Source organism: Rhinolophus sinicus, linkage group LG09, assembly GCF_036562045.2.
Source record: "Rhinolophus sinicus isolate RSC01 linkage group LG09, ASM3656204v1, whole genome shotgun sequence".
Classification (NCBI taxonomy): Eukaryota; Metazoa; Chordata; class Mammalia; order Chiroptera; family Rhinolophidae; genus Rhinolophus; species Rhinolophus sinicus.
This window is the reverse complement of record NC_133758.1, coordinates 30327304-30353710: the sequence shown is the minus strand read 5'-3', so window position 1 is coordinate 30353710 and position 26407 is coordinate 30327304. Positions and strand designations below refer to the sequence as shown.

Genomic DNA, 26407 nt, shown 5'->3' with positions numbered 1-26407 from the left:
CTATTAAAAAACTACGAGGGTTATATCCAAAGGACACTAGCAACCCTCCAAGAGGCTGGCACTGGCCAAAGAGGATGAAATAGAATGACTACAATGGTCTGAAACACAAACATGCAAAAAACCATAAATTCATAAAAATACATTCAAAAAGAGGTTGCTAAAGAACTAATTCAGTTAACAAAGGAGAAAAATTAAGTATCTATCCTGTTTTTGCCTATTTGAACTGTATTTCAGAGTCACCAATGGCTGATGAAGGGAAGTTCTTATACAATAAAAGCTCAAACTTCAGGATGCCTCTAAATACCGACGGCTTGTTAAAACATAGATTACTGGTTCCCATCTATGTAACTTCTAATGCAGGTCTGGGCTAGGGCCCAAGATTTTGCATTTCCAACAAATTATCAGGTAACACTAACGCTGCAGTCTGGGGACCACACTTTAAAGATTCTCTGTTACAGAATATTTCTGGATAATAAGCACAGAAAGAAGAATTAGAAGTTCACCATTCTGCACGATTCCACTTACCATTGGGAGAAGCTGGCACATAGTAAACAGGATCAATCTGTCTTATTTTTTACAAGTGAATGTGAATCTGCAAATTATCTAAAAATAAACAGTATTTTTAAAAATCTCATATTAAGACCTCTAGCTTCAGGTCTAAAAAATCACTATACAAGTGCTCCCAGAAGAGGGTGACTGAAAGAAACTCCACATTCTCTATATACCTTGCTTCCCTGAAAATAAGACCTAGCCGGACCATCAGCTCTCATGCATCTTTTGGAGCAAAAATTAATATAAGACCCTGTGTTGTGTTGTGTTGTATTGTATTGGGCCTGGTCCTATATTATATAAGACCAAATGTTATATGCGTGATATGATATGAAATTATATTATATCAGACCCGGTCTTATTTTAATATAAGTATCTAGTGTGAGCTAGGTTCTAAAGGAACAAAGGAATAGGCTCTTATATTAAAATAATACCGGGTCTCATATTAATTTTTGCTCAAAAAGACGCATTAGAACTGATGGTCCGGCTAGGTTTTATTTTCAGGGAAACATTTACAGACATTAATAACAATTTCATTAACTCCAAAAGGATCTCAAAGCAAAGTTTTAAAAACTAAAACAATTACTATAATAATTTAGGCAAGATTAAATAAAACCAAATTAATGAAAAACATTCATGGTCTCTATTAATCTGAGAGCAGTTCTCACATTTTCTGATGTCAGTACCCCTACGTACTCTTATAATTATTGAGAACTCCAAAGAGCTTTTGCTTATAAATATCTACCAATATTTATCTTATTAGAAAAACAGGAATTGAAAAAAAGTTAGTTCATTCAAAAGGATTGGAAAAACATTACATGTTAACACAAATAACATTTGTTAAAAAATGTATATTCCCAAGACTTAAAAAAGGTGAGAAGAATCATACTGTTTTACACTTTTGTGAATCTCAAGCTCAACAGAATATATCTGAATTCTCATATCTGCTTCTCTATGAAATATACCATGATATATTGTTTTGGTCGAAGTAATAGAAAAAAGCAGGCCTTGCCCAAATATAAAGCTGGTAAGAGAAAAGTATTTCAATAGCCTTTAAAGATAATTGTGAATATCCTTTTTTGAAACTACATGAAAACCCAACAAGTTGTGGTTTTTAAGATTCTAAATTATAACATGAAATCTGAAAACCTCAATTAACTTTTAAAACTGTGTCACATTAAAATCCTTTGGTCTACCATGCTCTTTGAATGAGCACAATTTTTTAACAGCATTCACTGCTCTTCTGAAAAACAGGTTCACTAAGTTACACAGACATTCAGTTGTCGAAACATTTTATTAGGCAGTACTGAAAACCACATCTGTAAATATCATTACTGATTTCATTGGATAAGTGTTAAATGGTGCTCTATGAAAAAAGCAGCTGGTTTCACTCACAACTCAATCAGATAAGCTTATTTCCTCCAGAATAGAATGTTCAGTACATAGTACTTTATGTATACTTTCATTTTGTCACACGTAGTATTAAGGAGATATGTACTCACATTCAACATCGTATTTAACACCAAAAGACTGAAAGCTTTCCCCCTAAGATCAGGAACAACAGAAGGATATCCACTTTCACCACTTTTATTCAACACAGTATTGGAAATTGTAGCTATACCAACCGGACAAGAAAAAGAAATAAGAGAAAGGAAGGGTAAAATGATCTCTGTTCACAGATGACATAATTTTTCTTGTAGAAAACCCTAGAGTCCAGAAAAAACTTTTAGAGCTAATAAACATATTCAGCAAAGTTGCAGGATACAAAATCAACATTCAAAAATCAGTTGGCTTTCCATAAATTAACAATGAACCATCCAAAAAGGAAGCTAAGAAGACAATTCCATTTACAACTATATCAAAAACAATAAAATACTTAGGAATAAATTTAACCAAGGAGATGTAAGGACATACACTGAAAATTACAAAACACTGCTGAAAGAAATGAAAGACATAAACTGAAATATACCCCATGTTCATGAATCAGAAGACTTACATTGTTAAGATAACACTTCTCAAAGCAACCTACAGATTAAAGACAATCCCTATCAAACTCCCAAAAGCATGTTTTGCAGAAAAAGAAAAACCCATCCTAAAATTCATATAGATTCTCAAGTGACACCCAATAGCCAAAACTATCTTAACAAAAAGAACAAAATTGGAAGACGCATATTTCGTAATCTCAAAATTTTCTAGATAGCTACAACAATCAGAATACCTGTTGACCCTTGAACAGGGTTGGACTGTGTGGGTCTACTTAGATGCTATTTAGAAAACAAAAAAAAGATACTGTAAATGTATTTTCTCTTCCTTATGATTCTCTTAATAACGTTTTCTTTCTTCTAGCTTACTTTATATTAAGAATGCAGTATATCATACATATAACATATAAAACATGTGTTAATTGACTATTCATCTTATTGGTAAGGCTTCCAGTCAACAGCAGGCTATTAGTCAAGTTTCTGGGGAGTCAAAAGTTATTTGTGGATTATTTACTGCACTAGCAGTCGGTGCCCCTGAACCCTGCATTATGCAAGGGTCGAATGTCATAGGACACAGGCACATATGTACAGACATAAACCATGGACAATACAGAACCCAGAAATAAACCCTTACATAGTGACACCAGTCATTATGGAAATGCAAATTAAAATCACAGCCACACCCACTAGGATGGCTTTTTCAAAACAAAACAAGCATGTGCAGAAACTGGGACCCTAGTGTACCAAAAGTGGGAATATAAAATGGTACAGCTGCTGTGGAGAACAGTGCAAAAAATTACAGATAGTACCATATGATTGAACAATTCCTCTTCTGAATACAACTGAAGAAGGGACTCAGACAGGTATTTGTACATCCATGTTCATCATAGCAGCATCATTCACAATAGCCCAAAGGAGGAACCAACCCCAGTGTCATCAACAAGTGAATAAAATGTCGTATATACATACAATGGAATATTATTCAGCTTTTAAAAGAAAGGAAATTCTGACACATGCTACAACATAGATGAACCTAGAAGACATTGTTAAGTCAAATAAGCCAGTCACAAAAGAACAAACTGTAATAATTTCACTTATAAGAGATACCCACAGTAGTCAAATTCATAGAGACAGAAAGTATGAAGAGTGGTTGCCGGAGTCTAAGAAGTTATTGTTTAATGAGTATGTAGTTGGGGAGATATTGTTTAATTGGTTTGGAGTTTTAGTTTAGGAAAATAAAAAAAGTTCTGGAGATGGATGGTGATGACAGTTAAAACAAAATAACGTGAATGGATTTTATGCCACTGAACCATATATACAATTAAAAAATGTTTAAAAGGGTAAATTTATATTAAATTTATGTTTACAACAACAAAAATAAGAAAAAAGGTTAAAATGTTAAACTTTATGTACATTTTATCATAATGAAAAAATGCGTGCACACTTGCGCACGCACACAGACATGCACTCAAGGATCAAGATTTAACAAAATTAATAATTTGAGCTGCTTTGATGACCACAGTCGGAAAGTGATGTATTTTTTTTTGCTGTGAATGTGCTGTGTGAAAAATACAGTGACTACTAGCATAGTTTGGTACCTCTGCCTTGATTAATGATTAGGCACATCAGTTTTTACCTATGTTTGCTTTTATACCATGAAAGCACACATCAACACAGTGAAAGGAGGATGTCTTATTAGTGTCATGAAAATAATTTACCTTGCGGACCCTATAACACCTAAAAGGGTCTTGGTGACCCACCTACCGGGATCTGTTGACCACACTTAGAATCATTTCTCTGAGAATAAATAAATACAGGAAGAACAGAAAAATGATAGACTAAAAAAGCTGAAATTTTTTCCAAGTCCTTCTCAATAAGGGAAATGTTTATAACTAAAGTTCATTATTTGCCTTAAGATATCAGCAGTTCTTAAATCAGGCCTATCTTTGAAAGAAACAGCAAATGTTGTGCAATATTCCTTTCAGCTCTAAAAGTCTCAGATTCTGTACTCCAATATTCATTCAATAACTCATAAATATGTATTTACTGAGTATCTAGTGTGAGCTAGGTTCTAAAGGAACAAAGGAATAGGCTCAGTTCTCCAGTAATAATAAACAACACAGAGCCATTAAAATACAATATGATAAATGCCATAAGAGCAATAAAATGTACTTGGAAGGTGACACCACAGAAAATGTCAGCATAGGGAGAATCGTTCAAGTTGAAGATAAGCATTCAAATGGAGTCTGGAGAGCAAAATGAAAAAGGAAGAAAAGTGAACAGAGTCTAAGGGACCTGTGGAACACCACCAAGCCGACAAATATATACACATTATAAGAATCCCAGAAGGAGAAGAGAGGAGGATACATAAAGAATATTTGAAGGAATAATGATCAAAAACTCCCCCAATTTTAGGAAAGACATGACTACAAACCCAAGAAGCTCAACGAACTCCAAGTATAAACTCAGAAATCAACACTGAAACACATTCTGATCAAACTGTCAAAAGACAAAGAATTTTGAAAGTGGCAAGAAGTGTCTTGTCATCATGTACAAGGGAGCCTTAATAAGATTAACAGCCAACTTCTCACCAAAAACTATGCAATCCAGAAGGCAATGAGATGCCACATTTAAACCACTAAAAGAAAAAAAACCTGTCAACCAAGAATTTTACATCTGGCAAAACTACACTTGACTAATAAAAAAGAAATTAAGATATTTCAAATTAAACAAAAGCTGAAGGAGTTTGTCACCAATAGACATATTCTACAGGAAATGCTAAAGGGAATCCTTCAGACTGAAATGAAAGGACAACAGAAATTAACGAGAAGCCACGTAAAGAAATAAAGAACATCAGTAAAGGTAACTACAAAAATAAATATAAAAACCAGTATTAATTTACTTTTTGGTTTGTAACTCCTCTTTTGGTTTCCTATATGATTTGAAAGACAAATGCATAAAACAATAATTCTAAGTCTGTTAATAGGCACATAACATATAAAGATATAATTTGTGAAAATAACATAAAGGGGAGAGAAAGCTATATAGGAACAGAGTTTTTGTATGCTATTGAAGATTAAGTTCCTATCAATTCAAACTAGATTGCTATAAATTTAGGATGTTAACTAGAATTCAAAATAAATAAATAAATAATCCCCCCCAAACAGGATTAGGGACTATGGGTGGACAATTAACTCTTCATGGAGAGACTTGGGAAAGCTGCAGAGAGGAGTTGACCGCAGAGCTTGGAGGCTAGGGGACAGAGTAGAAATACAAACAGGGAAGAGTATATAAAAACACACAGACAGATAAAATTGCAAGGCTAATATCATTTTTATTAGGGAACAATTCACATAACATAAAATTAACCACGTTAAAATGTATAATTCAGGGGCATTTAGTGCATTCATAAGGTTGTGTACCCATCACCTGTATCTAATTCGAAAACATTTTTTTCACCTCCCCAAAGATGATCTCATACCTATTAAACAGTCATTCATTCCCCATTCCTTCTGAACCCCTACCCCCTAGCAACCACTTTCTGTCTCTGTGGATTAATCTATTCTGAATAGTTCATATAAACAGAATCATACAATATGTGACCCTTTGTGTCTGGCTTCTTCACTTCACGTTTCTGAGGCTCATTTACATTGTAGCATGAACCAGCACTTCATTTCTTTTTATGGTTGAATAATATTTCATTGCATGGATATACCACACAAGTCCATTCACCCACTGATGACCATTCAGGTTGTTTCCACCTTTTGGGTACTGTGAATAGCACTGTTATGAGCATTCTTATCAACAACCTTGAAGTTCTGAGCTTAGCCAACTGGTGGGCAGTAAATCCTGTCACTGAAATAGAAAGGACAGAATGAGCAACAGGAAAGTGGAATGGGAGTGGGGAAATATGACATAAAATGTTGCTTTGCAAAGCTGAGTTTGAGGTGCTCAAGAAATACCATTCAGTGATACTGAGAATAGGACTAAAAAAGGGATCACTGAGTCATCAGTATATTGATGGCAGAAGTAAAATCTAAAGCATCAAATTATAAATACATAAAATGAAATTATTATTAATCATTACGAGCCTTCTATGTGCTAGTTACAGCATATCAACTGCATTTTTAAAATTTTCAAATAACTTACTTGAATTAAATCCACAATAAATATTAGTTGATTTATCAAACTGTAGTAAATCTAGACAAAGTACTACATTACTCAGGGTTTTCCAAAAAAACAGAATTAATAAGGGGTGAGTGTGTGTGTATGTGTGTGTGTATGTGTTTACATATAAAGAGATTATAGTATTACAAGGAATTGCCTCAAGTGATTATGGAAGCTGAAAAGTCCCAAGATCTGCAGTCAACAAGGTGGAGACCCAGAAGAGTTCATGATGTAGTTCCAGTCTGAAAACCAGCAGGCTCAAGACCCAGGAAGAACCCAGGTTCAGTCTGAGTCCAAAGGCAGGAAAGAAAGCAGTCAGGCAGGAAGAGTTCCCTGTTACTTACAGGATGGTGAGCTTTTTTGTTCTATTCAGGCCTTCAACTGACTGGATGAGGCCCACCCACATTAAGGAGAGTAATCTGCTGTACTCAGTCTACAGATTCAAGTGTCAGCCAGAAACACCTTCACAGACATACCGAGAATACTGTTTGACCAAATACCTAGCCAGCTCACGGTCCAGTCAAGTTGACACATACAATCAGCCATCACCAGTGCTGTTCAAGAAAATAATTCATGATACTCTACTAAGAAAAGTAAGTTTTTTATAGTTCAGCAAAAATATGGTCCTTGACTACCCAAACAAATTTCATTTGTTTTTAAGAATAATCAGTAAAATAGAATACAGTACACATGATTTATGTAAACACTAAAGAGACAAAGTTTGTTAGAGAAGGTTTTTAAACTATGCTCTTGAAACAAAATTATGTTTTTTGAACAGGACCAAAGTAGGCCATAACAAAAATCCCAATGCAAACCACTTTACCAAATTACAATAATAATAATAATGATAATAACAATAATAATAATAATGATAATATAAATTTTTTTCAGTTTTGTCTTTTTGCATAATGTGACATAAACCTTTAACACTTCCTTCTCTTAACCTATACTAGAACTAAATAAGGTACATTTAGCACAAAGTTAGAAAGTTATTTTAAACTAAAACATGCATCTCATGATGGTCTTTAGAGCTTTACAAAGCATCGTGAATTGACACCTGAACAAGTTTGAGAACCACTTAATTTAAACAATTAATGTAAACAATTAAAATACATTTAGAATAAGATTGCACAGTTCTCAGCCTAAGAGCACCACCATAAAGAGGTGAATTCTTTTTAAGCTAATGTGCAAACTGAAGTGATTAATTCCAGAAATACCAAAAAATTTTCCTGTAAATGACAACTTGATTCCAGAGTTTATATGGAAAAACAAAAACAAAATAGAAATACACAAGGAAAAAAAGAGCAATTTGCAGGAGGCAGGGTAGGAATGGGGGAGGGTGTCCTACCAGACATGAAAAGGTAACAAAGATTGTGATAGTGGTACATGAGTAGACAGACCAATGGACCAGAATGGCAGTCTAGAAATATACCAAATACATACAAACTTAACTTATGATAAAGGGAGCATTACAAACGGGTGGGGGTAAAAATGAACTTTAAAAAAATGGTGTAATACATTAATGCCTACCACCTCTATCCGAGTCTCTTAAATCACCAGATGAAACCATTAAGAAAATAACTAGAATATTTGGTAATATATTTTAAAATCTAAGAGAAAAAACAACACATCCTAAATGTTCATCAATAAATGGATACATAAAATTTGAAGCATCCATAGAACACAATATAATGCAGTTATTTTTTTTAAATGAGGCAACACCATATGTACAAATATATAACAATCTAAGAGATACATTAAAAGGAAAAAAAGCAAAGAACAAAGAAGTCTATATAATAACCTACCATTTGTCTAAACAAGAAGAGAAAGAAATTATAACAAGTATGTGACTGTATATGCACAGAAAATCTGGAAGAATACATAAACTGTTAACATTAATTCTGGATATGGAAAATGGGTGGGCAGGGAAGAGGAACAGGACGAAGCCTTATTCTTCTCTAGATAACCTTTTTGCGTTTTGTAATATGTATGTATTATAACCTACTAAAATACATGTATGTGTATATTTTTTAAATGTACCTAGAAAGCCCAAGCACTTAATATAAGCACGGTAAACTTTTTTTATTTCTCAGTTATTATAGATAGAAGGGACTCAGGAAACACTATTAAAAAGAACAAGATTAACAGGTATCTGACAGCAGCCAAAAGTTATGCTAGAGAACAAAAAAACCCAAAGAACTAGATGACAGCAAGGTGATTAAATAAATAACTCATCATTATAATCCTCTTAATGCAATCTTAAACCACCTAAAGTTCTTTGCAGACATAAAACGTTAAAAGTTTGTCTAAAATGTATATCCTGCCTAATTCCAAAAAGGAGTTATGAACTGAAATGTTTAAAATGTCAAATACCACTTGTTTTACCTAAGACCACACTGTAATGATTAAAGCACAGTAAAAACTATGTCTATATATTTTATACAGTTCCTAGTAAATTCTGCTCATACCTCAAATCCCAAATCTGAGAAACCTCCCGATTGCCTAAGTTGGTTCATTTTCTAGTTATATTTGTCCTTTGTATTACTGTGCAATTACATGTTTAGTAGAGTCAGTTTCCCTCTCTGATAATGTAAGTTCCATGAAGACAGCTATGGGCCTCTCATCTGCTGAATCATCCTTGGTCTAGCAACAGAGCAAGAGCTCAACAGGTATTTGCTGAATAAAGGAAACCAAGAAAATAAACTTTTCCTTATAGACTTTAAATGAAAAACTCATTTTATCTAAAAATACACCTGTGAAATTATGAATTATCATATTGTTTCTTTAATGTAGGAGCACACCTTTATTTTTATCAGAAATTTAAGGGTAATTTGCTTTTTTCATTTTTCCAGCGCAAGCAATATCAAATCATCATTTTTTTTTTTTTTTTTTTTGAGCTGTCCTTCAATTCTAATGTGCCATCTTGGACGAAAAATCTCAAAATCATCATCAATTTTTTAAAAAGCTCTATGTTACAGCAAAGAACTTAAAGAAAATTACATTATAGGCAAAAGGGAAATTTCATGAATTCAATTTTAAGTTCACATTGAGTAGGAACTATTTGAGAGGGAACATGTCTGCTTAATTAAGGCAAAGCAATGTGTTCTAGCCTCTTGATCTAACTAGTGTTAATTTATAGAATGTGATCTAGTTCTCAGCATAGGGTCTGTGAATCCCTGGGGGTCCTCAAGACCCTTTAAAGGGAGCTGTAAAGTCAGAACTATTTTCACAATACTAAGACATTATTTGTCCTTTTCACTCTTTCTCTCACATGTACACAGTGGTATACTCCAGAGGTCATGTGATATACAACATGCAAGACTGAATGCAAAAGCAGACAAGAATCCAGCTGTTTTCAATTAAGACAGATATGAAGATTTGCAAAATGTAACATAATCACTTTTCTCCAATAATTTTTAGCAAGTAGTTATTTTTCACTAAAAATGTTAACAAAATTAATTTAGTATTGTAGTTTTAAAATAAATAATTAAATATTTTAAATGTTTTAATTTCTAGTATAACTACCAATAGCTATAACCCATAAAAATGAAGTGTTTAGGGTCCTTCATAATTTTTGAGAGTAAAGGGATCTTTGAATCATACAGTCTAACAAACACTGGTCTAGACCATGAGAATTTCTATGGACCCACCAATTTGATTTTCTCAACGAATAAATTTAAAATAAAAGACAGGGAATCCACAGAGGTAATGGGACTTAAGGAATATAATAATCAAAGGCAAAGAATGAACTTTACTTGGATCCTGATTCAAACAAATGGCTAAGAAAGAACATAATGTGAGACAATCACGAAAACAAATACTGGATGGGTATTTAATGATATTTTAAGAAATTAACTTTTTTTAGAGAGTACAAATGTTCAAGCTGAGTGATAACTACATGGGGGTTCATAAAAGTCATGCAGTTTGAGAACACCAAATACTTTAAAGTATAAGAACTTTCAAAATATAAAGTTTAACTTATTTGTTCATTTCTAACTCTAAAACAGAAGCAAATAACAGTATCAGACAATATAAAAGTCATTAATTGAATTGTCGATTCAAAATAGAATCCCTTCATTTTTAGGATTTATATTGCTGTTTTTAAAGCAAATGAAAAATTTATTTGCCTTTTCTATTTTTCTAAAACCAAGTAAATTAGAGCAACTAAGAATTCACAGAACTTATTTTAGCACCTCTTACAAACCTAAAGCCATATTCATTAATATAAATGTTAATGTAACATATTTAAGAACCTTCATCAAAGGCAATACACTTGGGTTATGGAGGCTAAAAACTGAAAAAGAAAAACCACCACCTAAAGGAGCCCAGTCTACTATATAACCAACACACAGCCCCCCATCCATAATATAATATAAAGTGATAATTAGTTCCAAGAGATGTCTAATATACAAGTTTACTGATAACAAAGTATTGATTTTAACAAATGATTACGAATACAAGGGAAATCTAAACTTTAAATAATCTACCATGTAATTGTTGCCAATTTGAGGAAAAACAGTAACAAGAATTCAAGGGCTTGGCTATCTGCATCCCAAGCTATTTTCACCTCAGCATCTTCACATATTCCCAGTGACTGAAATAGCTGGTTCAGAGAATTTTACTAAAGGTCACCTTACAGAGATGATTTCCCTCACCATCTTAACTATTTAAGGTTTTCCTCCTTTAATGGACTTAATGCAAAATTACTTGTTTATTTTTTTTTGCCTTCCCCATGAGACTATAAATTCTATGAAGGCAGGGATGAACTTTTCTTTTTATTTTTTATTGAAATATATGTGACATATAAAAACTTTGTTTTCTTTACCACCGCAATATCCAGTGCCACATACAAAATATTGTATAATAAATACAGAGTGAATTAATACATTCTAAAGGGCTGAGGCAATATGAACAACATACAAGAGGCTGGTAAAGGATTCAATCAACTAGACTAGTGAAGACACTAACTAATCAACTGCAAAGAACTTTCTCCTATTTTCTTCAACTCTTGCAGAGATCTTTTGCTATCTGTGTGTAGAAAAGGGCCCAAATGTCAGCTTTGTTTTGTAAATTCTGATATGTTCATGATCAATATTTCCACAGCAATGTATGCTTTATAATTTAATTATTGGTGTATAGTAATAGTTTAAAAATTTAGCCCAGTAGTGAGTCATTTAGAGTTTAAAACAATCACCTTCAAAAAATACTACTAAGAAAGTGAAAAAACAATGCACTGAATGAAAGAAAATATTTGCAAGTCATGAATCTAATAAGGGACTTGTATCTAGACTACATAAAGAACACTAACAACTCAATATAAAAAAGACAAATAGCCCAATTTAAAAACGGGAAAGGATCTGACATTTTCCTTTGGAAAAAAGACATTTTTCCAAAAATGGCATACAAATGTCCAATAAGCACATAAAAAATGCTCACCATCAGTTATCAGGGAAATGCAAATCAAAACCACAATGAGATATCACTTTATGCCCAATAGGGTGGCCATAATTCAAATGACAGATAATAATAACAGGTCTTGGTGGAGATGTGGAGAAATTACACCCTCATGTACTGCTATTAGGTATGTCACTGTGGCAAACAGCTGGCAGTTCCTCAAAAGGTTATATATACACAGAGTTCCTATATGACCTAGCAATTCTATTCTTAGGTATCTATCCAAGAAAAATGCAAACACGTTCACATAAAATCTTGTATGCAAATATTCATACCAGTACTACTCATAATAGCCAAAAGTGGAAACATCCAATGTCTACCAACTGATGAAAGGAAAAATTTATATAATGAATTATTATTTGGCCATAAAAAGGAATGATGTATTAATACATGCTACAAGATGGATAAGCCTGGAAAACATTTATGCCAACCAAAGGAAGCCAATCACGAAAGACCACACAGCATATGATTCCATTTAATGAAATGCTAAGCACAGGCAAACCTACAGAAACAAAGTATATTAATGGTTGCCTAGGACTAGGGAAGGTGGTATGATGGCTAAAAGGCATAGAGTTTCTTTCTGGGTGACAAAAGTGTTCTAATACTGATTGTGGTGATGGTTTAACAACGATATGATACTCTAAAAACCACTGAACCATATACTTTAAATGGATGAATATAGTATGTTAATTATATCTCAATAAAGCCAGTACAGAACAAAATCATCACTCTATTTATTGCATTTATCATGGAAATTATCACTACTTGGTCTTCATAAAGGCCAAATATAAATTCCCTCCAAACAGAAATTCTCTTTCTTTAAGGGAGGCAAAGATAAAGCAGGTGGAAAGAGAGGGGAAATCTTCGTAACTAAATGATTATCATGTTTGACATGGCAATCAGTCAGACAGGTAATATGTCTCACATATCATTTTATATACTCATTCGCATATCTTAAACAGTAATTTTTCCTACTAATATCACATTTTTGTCTTCTTTGAACACTTCAAGAAACTAAAGAATGCCTTAGTACAAACTGTTCAACCAATTTTCCTTAGTTTATTTGAGTTTTTTATTTCAAACTTGATCAATTCCCTTCATAAACACTTGTTGTGCAGAGATAATGTGAAGATTCTAGACATCACAATCAGATGGCTAAAACCATGCCTGGTACTCAGTAAATTGTCATTATCACTCTGCTACAGGAGATGGAGGATTCTAAAATGATGAGCAGAACTGCAGAGAGTGGGAAGAATACAAAGGCTATATTCTACAAAGGCACAGTCCTGTGTCAAGAAAAGGAAACCCTTGGCAGATAACCCCTGACGGAACCAAGAACTGCATCAGCAGCATCATGATCATCGTCACCACCACCACCATTACCATTACGACCCTTCCTACCACCACCATTACCACCCTTACTACCACCACCACCACCATTACCACCCCTCCTACCACCACCATTACCACCCTTACTATTAACACTATCATCACCCACCACTCTCTGACTAAAGCATCTATTTGTATAGCTTTAATTTTTTTCTATTTATAAAGCACTTTAACATATGGAAACATCCCCCAAACCACTTAATAACACATCTTATCATTTCCCCCATTTGTATCAAGTTTTTTTTTTTTTTTTAATGAGAAATATAACACATTTCCTCTCTCCCTTATGGTAACCACTATCTTAGAATATGGTGTTAATCATTACAATGTTTTTTTAACTGTACAGGTACTGTAAACAATATAGACTATTGTTTTCCATGTTTTCAAACTGCACTAAGTGGCATACTGGTGTGTACCTTGCGTTGTTAGCTCAACATTTTGCTTCTTTTTTAATTCAGTCATGTTTCATGTAGTTCTAGTTCATTCATGAAAACTGCTGGACAGTACTATATTGTATGAATATCACAACATGTGTCTATACTCTAATGAGATGTTTAAACTGTTAATAATTTTGTTATTAACAGGCTGCAATAAACATAATTCCTTCAGCGTAGGCACTAGTTTCTAGGATATATTCCTAGAACGAGAACTGCTAGGTCAAAGGATATGACACCTTCAACTTCATTAGAGGTTGCTCAGTTGATCTTTTTACACTCCAACCAGCAGTGAAGAAAGTTCCTGTTTCTCCTCATCCTCACTAATTATTGGTATTGTCATACTTTATAATTTTGCAAACTAAAAAATACAAAGTGGTACCTCATTGGTTTATTTTTTCCTGATGAGTAAGGTTAAGTATCATCTATTGACCTTTCAGGCTTCCTCTCATGTGAAATGCCTTTACCAGTATTGCGATTTTTCAATTGACACCATTTTTCTATTGATTTGTGGTAGCTCTTAAAGAAGTCTGGAATTAATCCTTAATTGATTATATGTGTTTCTAAATATTCCTTACAAAAAACAGGGAAACCTGTTGCTGATTTTGAAATCAGTGAGGTACAGAAGCAAAGACAATTGCAGCCTTCTCAAAATTCTCAGCTATCTTCCAGGCCTTTAAAGCTAGGTTTCTCAAACCTTTTTGGCCGCTCACAGAGGATGAATTCTCCTTGAGAGCCAACATACATACACTTATATATGAACTGAAAAATGAAGTTCTGAATCAGTTTCATATACCCAGCTAACCACAAGCAAACACACAAGGACAGCTTCTCTCCATTCTATAGAGTCAATGCCACATTTGGCTCTTATTAATACATATGGGTCAGTAAACAGGCATGTATTTTGATGAATAACAGTTTGTTAAAACCCTTAATCAATAAATAACCGTCATATCGCTACATCAGATTGTCTGAAACAATTAAGAGTGCCCACTCTCTCTATCCAATGACTTAAGATTCAAACACAGACTAAGCAAATGAAATTTTTTAATTTACAGTCGCACTAACATACAATCAGTTCTTACAGATAAAGCGGTTCTGCAGAAGTGAAATGATTCTGGATTATTTTAGTGACAACAGACTATTGCTCAAAAAAGTTAACTTCATTTACAGAAGCTCTATCGAAGGTTTTGCAAAAGAAAGACACTGCCCTAGATGCTTATAACCGTAGGGCATGAAAGGACCTTAGCTTACTTACGCCACCTCCCTCATATTCAGGTGAGGCAACTGAAATCTAGAAATTAAATTTGCCTAATCCAGGTCCTCTAAAATCTGTAAATTCAGGGGTCTTTCCATTGCATCACGCATCTTCTTTTAGACTCCCCAGTTCTAAAATTCTGATTCCTCTATTAATTTTACAAGATTGAGTTAATGTGTTATAGAAATGATGGCAGTAACTCCCAACCACACAGCAATCTTTGCCTTTCCACTTCCCTCTTTCTCCTCCCCAGTCTCCATTATTGATATGCAAAGTGAAAAAAATACCTGACTGCTTGAATTTCTGGCCCTCATTAGGTGCGGAGACCGGAGCCCCTGGTTACTGTTTCTGTGCTAAATCAATAGAAGTTCTTTTTTTTAATCCTTCGCTCCTTTATTCAGTAATACCTACTACGTAAGCGCCGACTTTGTAGGAAGCGCAGTGCACGCTGCTCCTATCCCTGGGACCACCGAAGCCAGGGAGCTGGGGACGCCGGGTAGGGGGGTGCCAGGCAGCGGGGAGATGGGGGAATGGGCTCCCGAAAAGCGGGGCGGGGGTTCCCGGTGGCGCCAGTGAACAGGCCGGGTGGCTGGGCGCGGGCGACTCACCTTTACGCAGCTCCCGCTCCCACACGGTGACGATGGGCCGCGAGTGCTTGCGGTGGTGGATAAGCCACAGAGACAAGGTCTGCACGCTCTGCTGCGAGTTGCTCAACTCCGACAGCTTCTTCTCCAGCGCCGCCTCTGAGAAGGCGGACATCCCTCCGACACCACGCACACGCCGTCCCAAGCGGTGGGGCTGAGGGGAGGAAAGTTTCGCCGCACTCGCCGCGGCCTCGCCCCCTCACCCCACCCTTCTCCACGCCCTCACCACTGCTGCCACTACATCCAAGACCCGCCGCAAACCAGCAAGATGGCGTCCAGACGGACGTGACGTCACGGCCCACCCACCCCCGTCCCCGGAAGGGGCGTGGCCAAGAGGCCGGGCCCCCGAGCGGAATAGGCGGGGCCGAAACTAGCGTAGGAGAAGTGGGTGGGGACGTGCTGTCTGGGTCTGAGCCGGGCGTGGGACGCTCGGTTTGCCCCGCCTAGAACCCTCCTCGGGAGAACTATCTGTACCAGAAAGGAGTGGTTCAAAATCTCTGCATGGACGTGTGAATTGGTACAGGCATTTTGGAAGACTATTTGACATAATATGTTTTAAAATACACCTTCCCTGTGACCCTGCAATTTCACTAGTTGTTGTTAATGCTAGGGAAGCACCAACATATTTGCACAAGGAACTCTATACTAGATGTTTTATCCAGCTCAGTAACATTGGGGATGTGGGACATTCACAGCAGGTAAATGGCTGAATTATTGGGATACTCCACATTACAGTACACATTCAGGAATTTAAAGGTGAATCAATCTAATGGTGGATTTCTTTTTAAGTTGCAGAAGGAACAGTACATATTTTGTATGGAAAAGTGTATATTTTATATGAATTCATAAATATGTAAATGCATGGCAAAAGGTCTAGAAGAATATACACTACATTAGTAGTGGTGTCAGAGAGGGGATCAGAATTGAGCCCCTAAGCTGTGTCTGTAGTGTTCCTATTATTTTTTACAAGAATGTATTCATGTATCACTTGTATAATTAAAAATTAATTTCAGATATCTCATAATTAATCCAGCGCATTTTGACATAGTATTTGTCTTAACTATGATAGTTCACAAAGGAAACAGATAGATAGTGTCACATCCTAAATAGTAATACAAGAAATTTCAAGAAAGATACATAGGAAATCACAGGATTTCCTAAACCATCTTTTGAAAAGCACTGTTCTGGCAGGCCTGGTGGCTCAGGAGGTTAGAGCTCCATGCTCCTAACTCCGAAGGCTGCCGGTTCGATTCCCACATGGGCCAGTGGGCTCTCAACCACAAGGTTGCCAGTTCGATTCCTCGACTCCCCCAAGGGATGGTGGGCATCACCCCCTGCAACTAAGATTGAACACAGCACCTTGAGCTGAGCTGCCTCCCGGATGGCTCAGTTGGTTGGAGTGCATCCTCTCAACCACAAGGTTGCCGGTTTGACTCCCGCAAGAGATGGTGGGCTGCGCCTCCTGCAACTAGCAATGGCAACTAGACCTGGAGCTGAGCTACGCCCTCCACAACTAAGACTGAAAGGACAACAACTTGAAGCTGAATGACACCCTCCACAACTAGGATTGAAAGGACAACAACTTGACTTGGGAAAAAAGTCCTGGAAAGTACACACTGTTCCCCAATAAAGTCCTGTTCCCCTTCCCCAATAAAATCTTTTTTTTAAAAAAAAAGGAAAGAAAGAAACGCACTGTTCAAGAATTTTGCACCAAGAGGCATCAAAATGTTTATTTATTTGTTTGATTATAAGTATAGTTCATCTTTCCCATGTCTAATGTCAATACAACTTGAGGTTCAGAGACACCTCAAGAAGTGAGGTAACTCTCCCTTCTCTTCCTCTCAACTCCAATATCAATTTCTGTCTCTACATTCCACTCTTTCCCCATTGTACATCCTTTTGTTTATCCACTCTATCTACATAGTCTAGTTTTTAACCTTAACTTAGTCCAAGTTTAACCTATCTGCTTTTTAAGATCTAAATGTATCTTCAACACTATTCCCTTGCATTTACCTTGCAGCCACCAGAATTGCTACATACCATCTCCCAAATTAATCTTTACTTGAGATTCCAACTCTTCCCACTCCCTTTTTCTCTATTTCGATTCTACCTGAACTTTAAAATGCACCTTAAATTCCACCTTCTTTTCTTTTCCAACCAGTCCAATGCATGTAAGAAATTCCTTCCTGTGTCATTTACTGGCTTGAATTTATTTAGCACTTACACTCCTAGTCTATGTTATTTATAATTTTATACATGTATTCTCTCCCCAGCTACATTTTGGTCTCAGGGACTCAGCCAAAGCACCAACTCTTCCGTCCTCCTTGATCCTCAGTCTGATTTGGCTGCTCCTTCTGTGGACCCCCATAGTCTTCTGTGTATGAGTGTACCATAACTTTCCACACCAGGCTGTTAGATCTGTATTTATTGACATTGTTACATTGCTGTGTTTTCAAAATAGTGACTGTAACTGTTTAGGCCCTTAAATAATTATGACTTATTTTCATATCTTGTATCCTCTGATTATAGTTCTTGATTTTGTCTTCCCAAATACAAGCCTCAAAGTCAGAATAATACATTTTTTCCATAAACTATTTTTGGCTTTCCTAGAATGGCCACCAAGTAACAAACAGATGTGCTCCTTCCACTTAAACAAGAAAGGCTATCACAAGATGAGACTATGGATCAATATACAGAATGCTAGCAAACCAAATCCAGCATCATATTAAGAGGGTTATATGTACATCATGATTAAGTGCAATTTGTGCCGAGAATGTAAGAGTGGATCAAATACAAAAATCAATCAATATAATGTGTCATATTGATAGAATCAAGGAAAAAAACACATGGCTATCTCACTTGGTGAAAATAAAAAGCATGTGACAAAATTCAGACCCTTTCATGATAAAAAAACAAAAACATCAAAATAGGCATAGAAGGGAACTTTCTCAACATAATAAAGAACGTGTATGGAAAAAACCACAGCTAACATACTCAATGGTGAAAAATTTCCCCTTAAGATTAAGAACAAGACAAGGATATGTACTTTTGCCACTTCTATTCAGAATTATACTGGAAGTTCTAGCCATAGCAATTAGGCAAGAAAAAGGAAAACAAGGTATCTAAATTAGAAAGGAAGAGGTAAAATTATTTGCAGAAGACATGATCTTATACATAGAAAATCCCAAGGAATCCCCAAAAATACAAAAAAATATTTGGTGCTAATAAATTAATTCAGCAAAATTAAGTGATAACAGATCAGTTGTATTTCTATACACTACTAATGAACAATTTGAACGTGAAATTAGGAAAATAATCCCATTTATGATAACATCAAAAATAATAAAATACTTAGGAATAAATTTAACCAAAGAGATTTTCAGGTATACACTGAAGTATTGTTGAAACTACAAAATATTGTTGAAAGAAATCAAAGAAGACCTAAATAAGTCTTGAATTAAAAGACATGAATTAAAAGACTTATATTGTTAATATGGCAATACTACCCAAAGCAAGTTTCAGATTCAGTGCAACCCATATTAAATCCCAATGGCTTTTTGTGCAAAAATGGAAAAGCTGATCCTAAAATTCATCTGGAATTGAAAGGGACACTGAATAACAAAAACAATTTTGTAAAAGAAAAGCAAAGTTGGAGAACTCACAGTTCCTGATTTCAAAACTTACTACAAAGCTACAGTAATCAAAACAGTGTGACATATTATTCAGCTGTAAAAAGGAATAAAGTGGAAGACAGATGAACCTCAAAGACATTATGCTAAGTGAAAGAAGCCAGACACAAAAGATCACATATATTGCATGATTCCATTTATATGAAATATCCAGAATAGGTAAATCCAGAGACAGAAAGTTGTTGCTAGGGGATGGAGAGTAGGGAATGGGGATTGACTGTTTAATGGGGAAATGTTTTGGAACTAAATATAGAAGTGATGGTTGCAACACATTGTAGATGTACTAAATGATACTAAATTGTACACTTTAAAATGGTTAATTCTGTGTTATATGCATTTTACCTCAGTACCAAAAAAAAAAAAAAAAAAGGAAGCCTAATAGGAATAATTAGGTTTATTTGGTTTATTTCACATTCTCTAAAACTTAATTGACCCACAACTACTGTGAAGTCTCTATGGTTGCCAAACTTAGGATAAAAGAAATTTTATAAGCTAACAAAGAAGTTCAGTCTTTCTAAGTTAAATTATGTATAAGTGAATGATTAGTATACATATGTTTCAATGATATACTTCTCAGGTTAAAAGAAACATACTAGGGGGTGGCCAGTTGGCTCAGTTGGTTAGAGCGCGGTGCTCTTGACAACAAGGTTGCTGGTTCGATCCCCACATGGCACTGGGAGCTGTGCCCTCCACAACTAGATTGAAACAATTACTTGACTTGGAGCTGATGGGTCCTGGCAAAACATACTTAAAATAAATAAAATTTAAAAAAAAGAAGCATACTAATATTCCTGTACAAAAACTGTACAATAACAGCTCCAGGTTTAAATAGTCTTGTCAGCTGCTGGTATGTATAATATATTTTATGAACTAAATTAAAGGCCCTGGAGATTTTTTTTTAATACTCTCAGGATAGTCATAAATTAATTCTCAATAGAATATTCTACACCCCTCTATTCTGTGAATGTATTAAATATACCGTGTTTCCCCGAAAATAAGACCTAGCTGGACCATCAGCTCTAATGCGTCTTTTGGAGCAAAAATTAATATAAGACCCGGTATTCTCTTTTCTCTTCTCTTCTCTTCTCTTCTCTTCTCTTCTCTTCTCTTCTCTTCTCTTCTCTTCTCTTCTCAAGACCTGGTCTTATATAATGTAATATAATATAATACCAGGTCTAGAATAGAATAGAATAGAATAGAATAGAATAGAATAGAATAGAATAGAATAGAATAGAATAGAATAGAATGCTGGGTCTTATATTAATTTTTGCTCCAAAAGACGCATTAGAGCTGATGGCCCAGCTAGGTCTTATTTTCGGGGAAACACGGTAATAAATTAGGGAAAGCTGCTTAGTCTTATCACCAATAGGTATGAACTACCACTGTCCTCACCAGCCACCTAATCAGCTTCTACATTATCTTAGACCAGGAGCTTTTAGGTTCTGCAGCAGATTGAAGAATAACTTCAAAGGGCCTTAGCAAGTGCTGTTTCCAACTTACACCACAGTTAAGTTGCAAAGTGTTGATCCTTGGATTCAAGTCTGTCAATTAGAGAGACACAAGCCATCCTCAATTCATTGTGTTCTGGTTACCTCTTGAAGCATAACGAATACCCCTAAAACAGCGACTTCTTTACCAATTACAGTTTTAACCTTGCACTTTTCTTTCCTCCATCTAGAAAAAAAATCATTAAGATACCCAATAAGAGAATTAGTCCTGATTCCTGGCAGGACCCAATCCAGAGCAAAACCCCATTTCCTTGAAACCTTCCTCAAGACACCTATCGTTAAGCCAAAACGCTCCAAGTCGGTGCTAACGTCCCTTTACTGAGCTGCTCCATGGTGCCCCCTGGCGTCCATTCTCTCTGGTTGCGATAAGCCCAAAACCCAATTTGTTCAACTACAGGTGTGTTCCTGCTGGTCTTTGGCTGGAGATCATTGACTACTGAACACCTAATATGAGCCAGGCACTGGGAATGCAGCAATGAATAAAAGAGGCAAAAATCCCTGTACCTTATAGAGCTTGCGTGGAGGTGAAGAATGAACCATGTATGTAAGTGCGATACACAGCATATTAGGTTAAGTGCCATGGGGAAAAGTCAGTAGGAAAGGGGTAGAGGGTAGTGTGTGTTGGAATTTTTAATTGGTTAGCCAGGGAAAGCCTTGCTGAGATGACACTTTAAGATCAGAAGGAGGGGAAGCATGAGCCACACAGCAATTTCAGGGTGCTCCAAGTAAAGGGAACAAAAAACGCAAAGGACATAGGACAATAGTGCTCCTGATGTGGCTTAAGAAACAGCAACGAGAACTCGAATGGCTGGAGTGGGGTAACCGGAAAGGAGAGTAATAGGAGGTGGAGAATAAAACGAGGTGGCGGATGGGATGGTCATATAGCACCTTGTAAACCACTGCAAGGACTTCGGCTTTTACTCCGAGATGGAGAATCGTTGGAAAGTATGGAACAGAAAAATCGCATGGTCTTATTTACTTTTTAATTAAACACAAATGTTCTAGCTGCTGTGTTGAGAAGAGATTGGGGGAGGAGGGCCTTTGCGGAAGCAAGGAGACAAGGCACATGTAATGATCCAGCAAGAGATGATGGTGATTTCGACCAGGCCGGAAACAGAGGAAGTGAAAAGCAGGCAGATTCTGGATATATTTGGATAGTAGGACAGGCCAGATTTACTAGTGTGGGGGGCAGGGGTTAAAGAAAATAAAGAAAGATGTTAAGGTTTTCAGTTTTCAACTGGAGCCCAAACTTGGACGGCTGAAATTGCTTATTTCAGACAAGGAAGATGAGGTTAGTCTTTTTTGGGGGGATGGGGGGTGGGAGGGTGGTGAGAACAGGAATTCCTATCAAATTTACAATTACAAGTGGAGACGTTAAGTAAACAATTGAATGGTCTGGAATTCAGGGGAGAGATCTGGACTGGAGTTATAACTTTTGGAGTTTGACTATACTCGTAGACAGCATTTAAAATCATGAGACTGGATGAGATCACAAAGCAGAGGAGTGCAGACTGACAGAGAAGGTCGAAGACTGAGCTCAAGGCACTCCAATGTTTAGAGGTCAAGGAGAAATAAACTAAAAATATCCAAGGAATGGAATAGCCATTGAGATATGGAGGAAACCAGTAGTGGGGAACTCTGGAACGTCATAGAATGTATTTGAAGGAAGGAATGATCAATGATGTCAAATGCTGCTGATAGATCAAGATAAGGATGGGACTTGACCATTAGATTTAGCAATATCTTCCTTCCTTGGGCCTTTTCTTTTCAGGAGAAACATCTGATTTTTTTTTTTTTTTTTTTTTTTTTTTTTTTTTTTTACAAAACATCACTTTCTAATGCACTGTATAATTTACTTATTTATCTTATTGCTAGCCTATTCTTACCAGAATAAAACTCTGTCAGGGCAGGGATTTTCCTCTATTTTGCTAATTTACAAAATATTGCACAGAACAGTATCTGGTCATAGTAGGCACTCAATATTTGTTGAGTAAATAGTGTTCAGATCATCCATCACTATGCTGGTCTGACACCTACGGTATGAACATGGTCATTTGGCAATGTTTCTCTAAAATTATTGGAGTATGTTCTGACCAAGTCCTAGAATACGAGGAAGGTTCTCCTTTGTTCAGTCTGGCATTTTATGATGCAGCTCAGCTAGCCTAGCCTGTTTGGCAGAAAATCACCCTGTTATTTCACACCTTCCTATCCAGCACCATATACTTTCCTGTGAACACAAGAAAAAAATCCACAAGGAGACATCCCTGCAGGTCTCCGGGTGTGCCCCATCTCTAATGGTGGAATCATGCATTTCAAAGGAAATGGAGAAAAAGGACATCAGACATCAGATTGGGAAATCTTTTAAGATAGAGGTGCACGGCCTGAATTCCCACATTTTTCAGCTTTGGAGACCAATAGACAGGAGTTTAAGCCTCTTCTGGGACTTTCGTCAAATCAATTAATTTTAATAAGCTTTATTTTCCTCATCTGCAGCATGCAACTGATAAGGTCTGTATTGCAGTTATCATGAGGATTGAATTATGTAGAAGCCTATAATAATACCTTAATAAATGCTATTATTCTTACTTTATAACCTCTTCTCACTTGCCAAATGTTTTCAGTTAAGATAGAAGAGCTTTTTTTAAATGATAACACCATACAATAAAAAACAAATAAAATATTTGTCCATTTAGGTGTTTTATTTCATGTTTTCAAGATTCATCCATGTTGTAGCCAATTATATTTTTAAATTTCATTTTTATCTCATGAGAAATCTTGAATATGTAATCTTTTATATGATGAAAATCTATTGGAATATTTTCCCATGATTACTCCATTCATGACTTTTGTGCATTCCTCCTAGCCAAGAACAGAAATACCTTTACGTTTATTCAAATACTTGTGTCCATTAGCAACATTTTGGTTATTGTCATATAGCTCTTGCATAGGTATGTTAAATAAAACTGTTTCTTTTAATTGACAGTGAAAAAAACTTGTGGTTGAACACAACTGTAATAGCATCATTTCTAAATTACAGCCATCCTCTCAATTTGTAAAATTGGAAGTTTCATTAAAATTCCACAAGGCGGCAGACTGGTTCCATTAAATGTGGCTTACTGCACTGATTTAAATACAGTCTAGATAGTCCCAGTATTGGCATGCCCAGTATAAAAAATCTTTCTAAACCAACATAAGAAATCTATGAAGATATTTTCTCCCAGAAACAAATGATGGTTAATTTTGTAAATCAGTTCACAAATCTTGCTTATCCTTAAAGTCGTTGTAATAGAATCATAGACTTTTACATTTAAGCCAAACTTAAGAAATACTTTATTTAATGCCCCAATGCAAATATCTTTATCCTTGACTTAAAAAAAAACAAAACATGGTAGTGGGAATTTAATATGGTAAAATCACGGTGGGAAATGGTATGGCAATTCCTCAAAATAGTAAACATATAATTTCATGATTCAGCAGTTTCACTTCTGGGTATATACCCAAAAGAATTGAAACTGACTCAAACAGGTATTTGTATACACATATTAATAGCAGCATCATTCACAATAGCCAAAACCTAAAAGCAACCCTCTACATCTATGGATGAATGGGTAAATAGAAGGTGGTATGTACATACAATGGAATATTATTCAGCCTTAAAAATGAAGGAGATTCTGACACATGCTACAACATGGATGAACATTAAAGACATTATACTGTGAAGTAAGCCAGACTCAAAAGAACAAATATTGTATGATTCCACTTATGTGATGTACCTAGAACAGTTAAATACATAAAGACAGAAAGTAGGACTGTGGTTACCAGGCACTGGGGGAGGAGAGAATGGGAAATTATTATTCAAATGGGAACAGAGATTCTGTATGGGATGATGAGTAAGTTCTGGAGATGCATGGTGGTGATGTTTGCATGTGTCAATGTATGTAATACCACTGAACTGTACATTTAATAATGGTTAAATAGTAAATTTTCTGTATTTTACCCAAAATTAAAAAAAAATCATTTGTAGCTACCAATGACATGCTTATAGTGACAGGTATGAAATTGTGAAAATTTACTATCTCCTTTGAAATACATAATTGATGAAATATATAATTTTCATTATACATTTTTATATAAAAATATATATTTATATATAAATTATATATAATTTATGTGTAACTTATATATATATAATTTATATATAAAAATGTATTCATTTATATAAAAATGAAATATATAATTTTCATTATATATTTTTATAGTACTTTATATGGAAGGTTCAAGATCCACTCCATATTTGGAGTTGTAGTTTCTCTTTCTGGTCTACATTAGTTCTTCCCTTTCTTCACATTTCCCTTCCCCTCTTCTGCTGCTTTTCTTAAACCCTGACTTCATAGGATGGGAATATTCAAAAGACAAGTTTTTAATAGACTTCCTGAATTCTAAAAACTTTCTATTTATAATATGCTAAAATGTTTTTCTTTAATCCTGAATTACTTTAAATTTCTGATTTTTTGTGATTTTAAGTTTTTTTCTCTTTGATCTGTTGACATGTACATTATGGGTTTTCTGGCGAACCATTCTTGCATTCCTAGGGACACCTTACTTGATCATAACATATACCGGGGAAGCCAAAAAAATGTATACACATGACTTGTATTCATCTTTAGTTATTGGTATATATTATTACAATTTTAATAGTTTTTTTCCTTTCTTAAATGTATATACATTTGTGTATACATTTTAAAATGTGTATACATTTTTTTGGCACCCTCTGTATACTATTGAGTTTGATATGCTATTTAGGATTATTCTATCTATATTAATTTTTGCTTTTCATTTATACTTTCCTGTAAAATTTCGTGAGGTTCTGGGATTTTATCCAGCTTAGAAGCTGCAAGTTAGCCTGTTACTATTTTGTGGATAATGGCAGATGACAAAAGACTCCTGGGACGCCAAGGACTTTATAGCTCACAGCATAGCAACTAGCACAAGAATCATTTGCAACAGTACCTCTTGACCTCCCAAGTCCCATAGTAGCAAAGTGAAAGGTCTCAGGTGGATGCAGCACGTTTTGAGATTGTGTAGCAGTTGAGTTTGGGGAATTCACCTCTATTATGCAAGGCCTGATCTTTGTCTCAGACCTTATCCTTCAAGGTTGTTCACTGATAATCGGCCCAGGAAGAGTGGTCAGGGCCTCAGATTCCTGCCATAGCTAGCAAGAATGTATAAGGAGTCTTAGAATCCACGGTAGATTATCTTTGTCAGCGTGGGTTTAAATCCAGTTTATGTTAACCCCAATTAACATGATGAATGTTTTTTTTCTAATTCCAGAA

The 26407-nt window shown here is 35.5% G+C and overlaps 1 protein-coding gene across 2 annotated transcripts in view; it reads right to left on the bottom strand.

Annotated features, from left to right (window-relative positions):
• The window catches only part of RPRD1A (regulation of nuclear pre-mRNA domain containing 1A), a 63412-nt gene extending 47250 nt beyond the window's left edge, over positions 1 to 16162 (bottom strand). For both annotated transcript variants that reach the window (XM_019740825.2, XM_019740824.2), the window contains exon 1: positions 15842 to 16162. In XM_019740825.2, the coding sequence (XP_019596384.1) occupies positions 15842 to 15992 (151 nt within the window). In that variant the 5' untranslated portion in view covers positions 15993 to 16162. The remainder of the gene's footprint in view (positions 1 to 15841) is intronic.
• Between the last annotated feature and the right edge of the window lie 10245 nt (positions 16163 to 26407).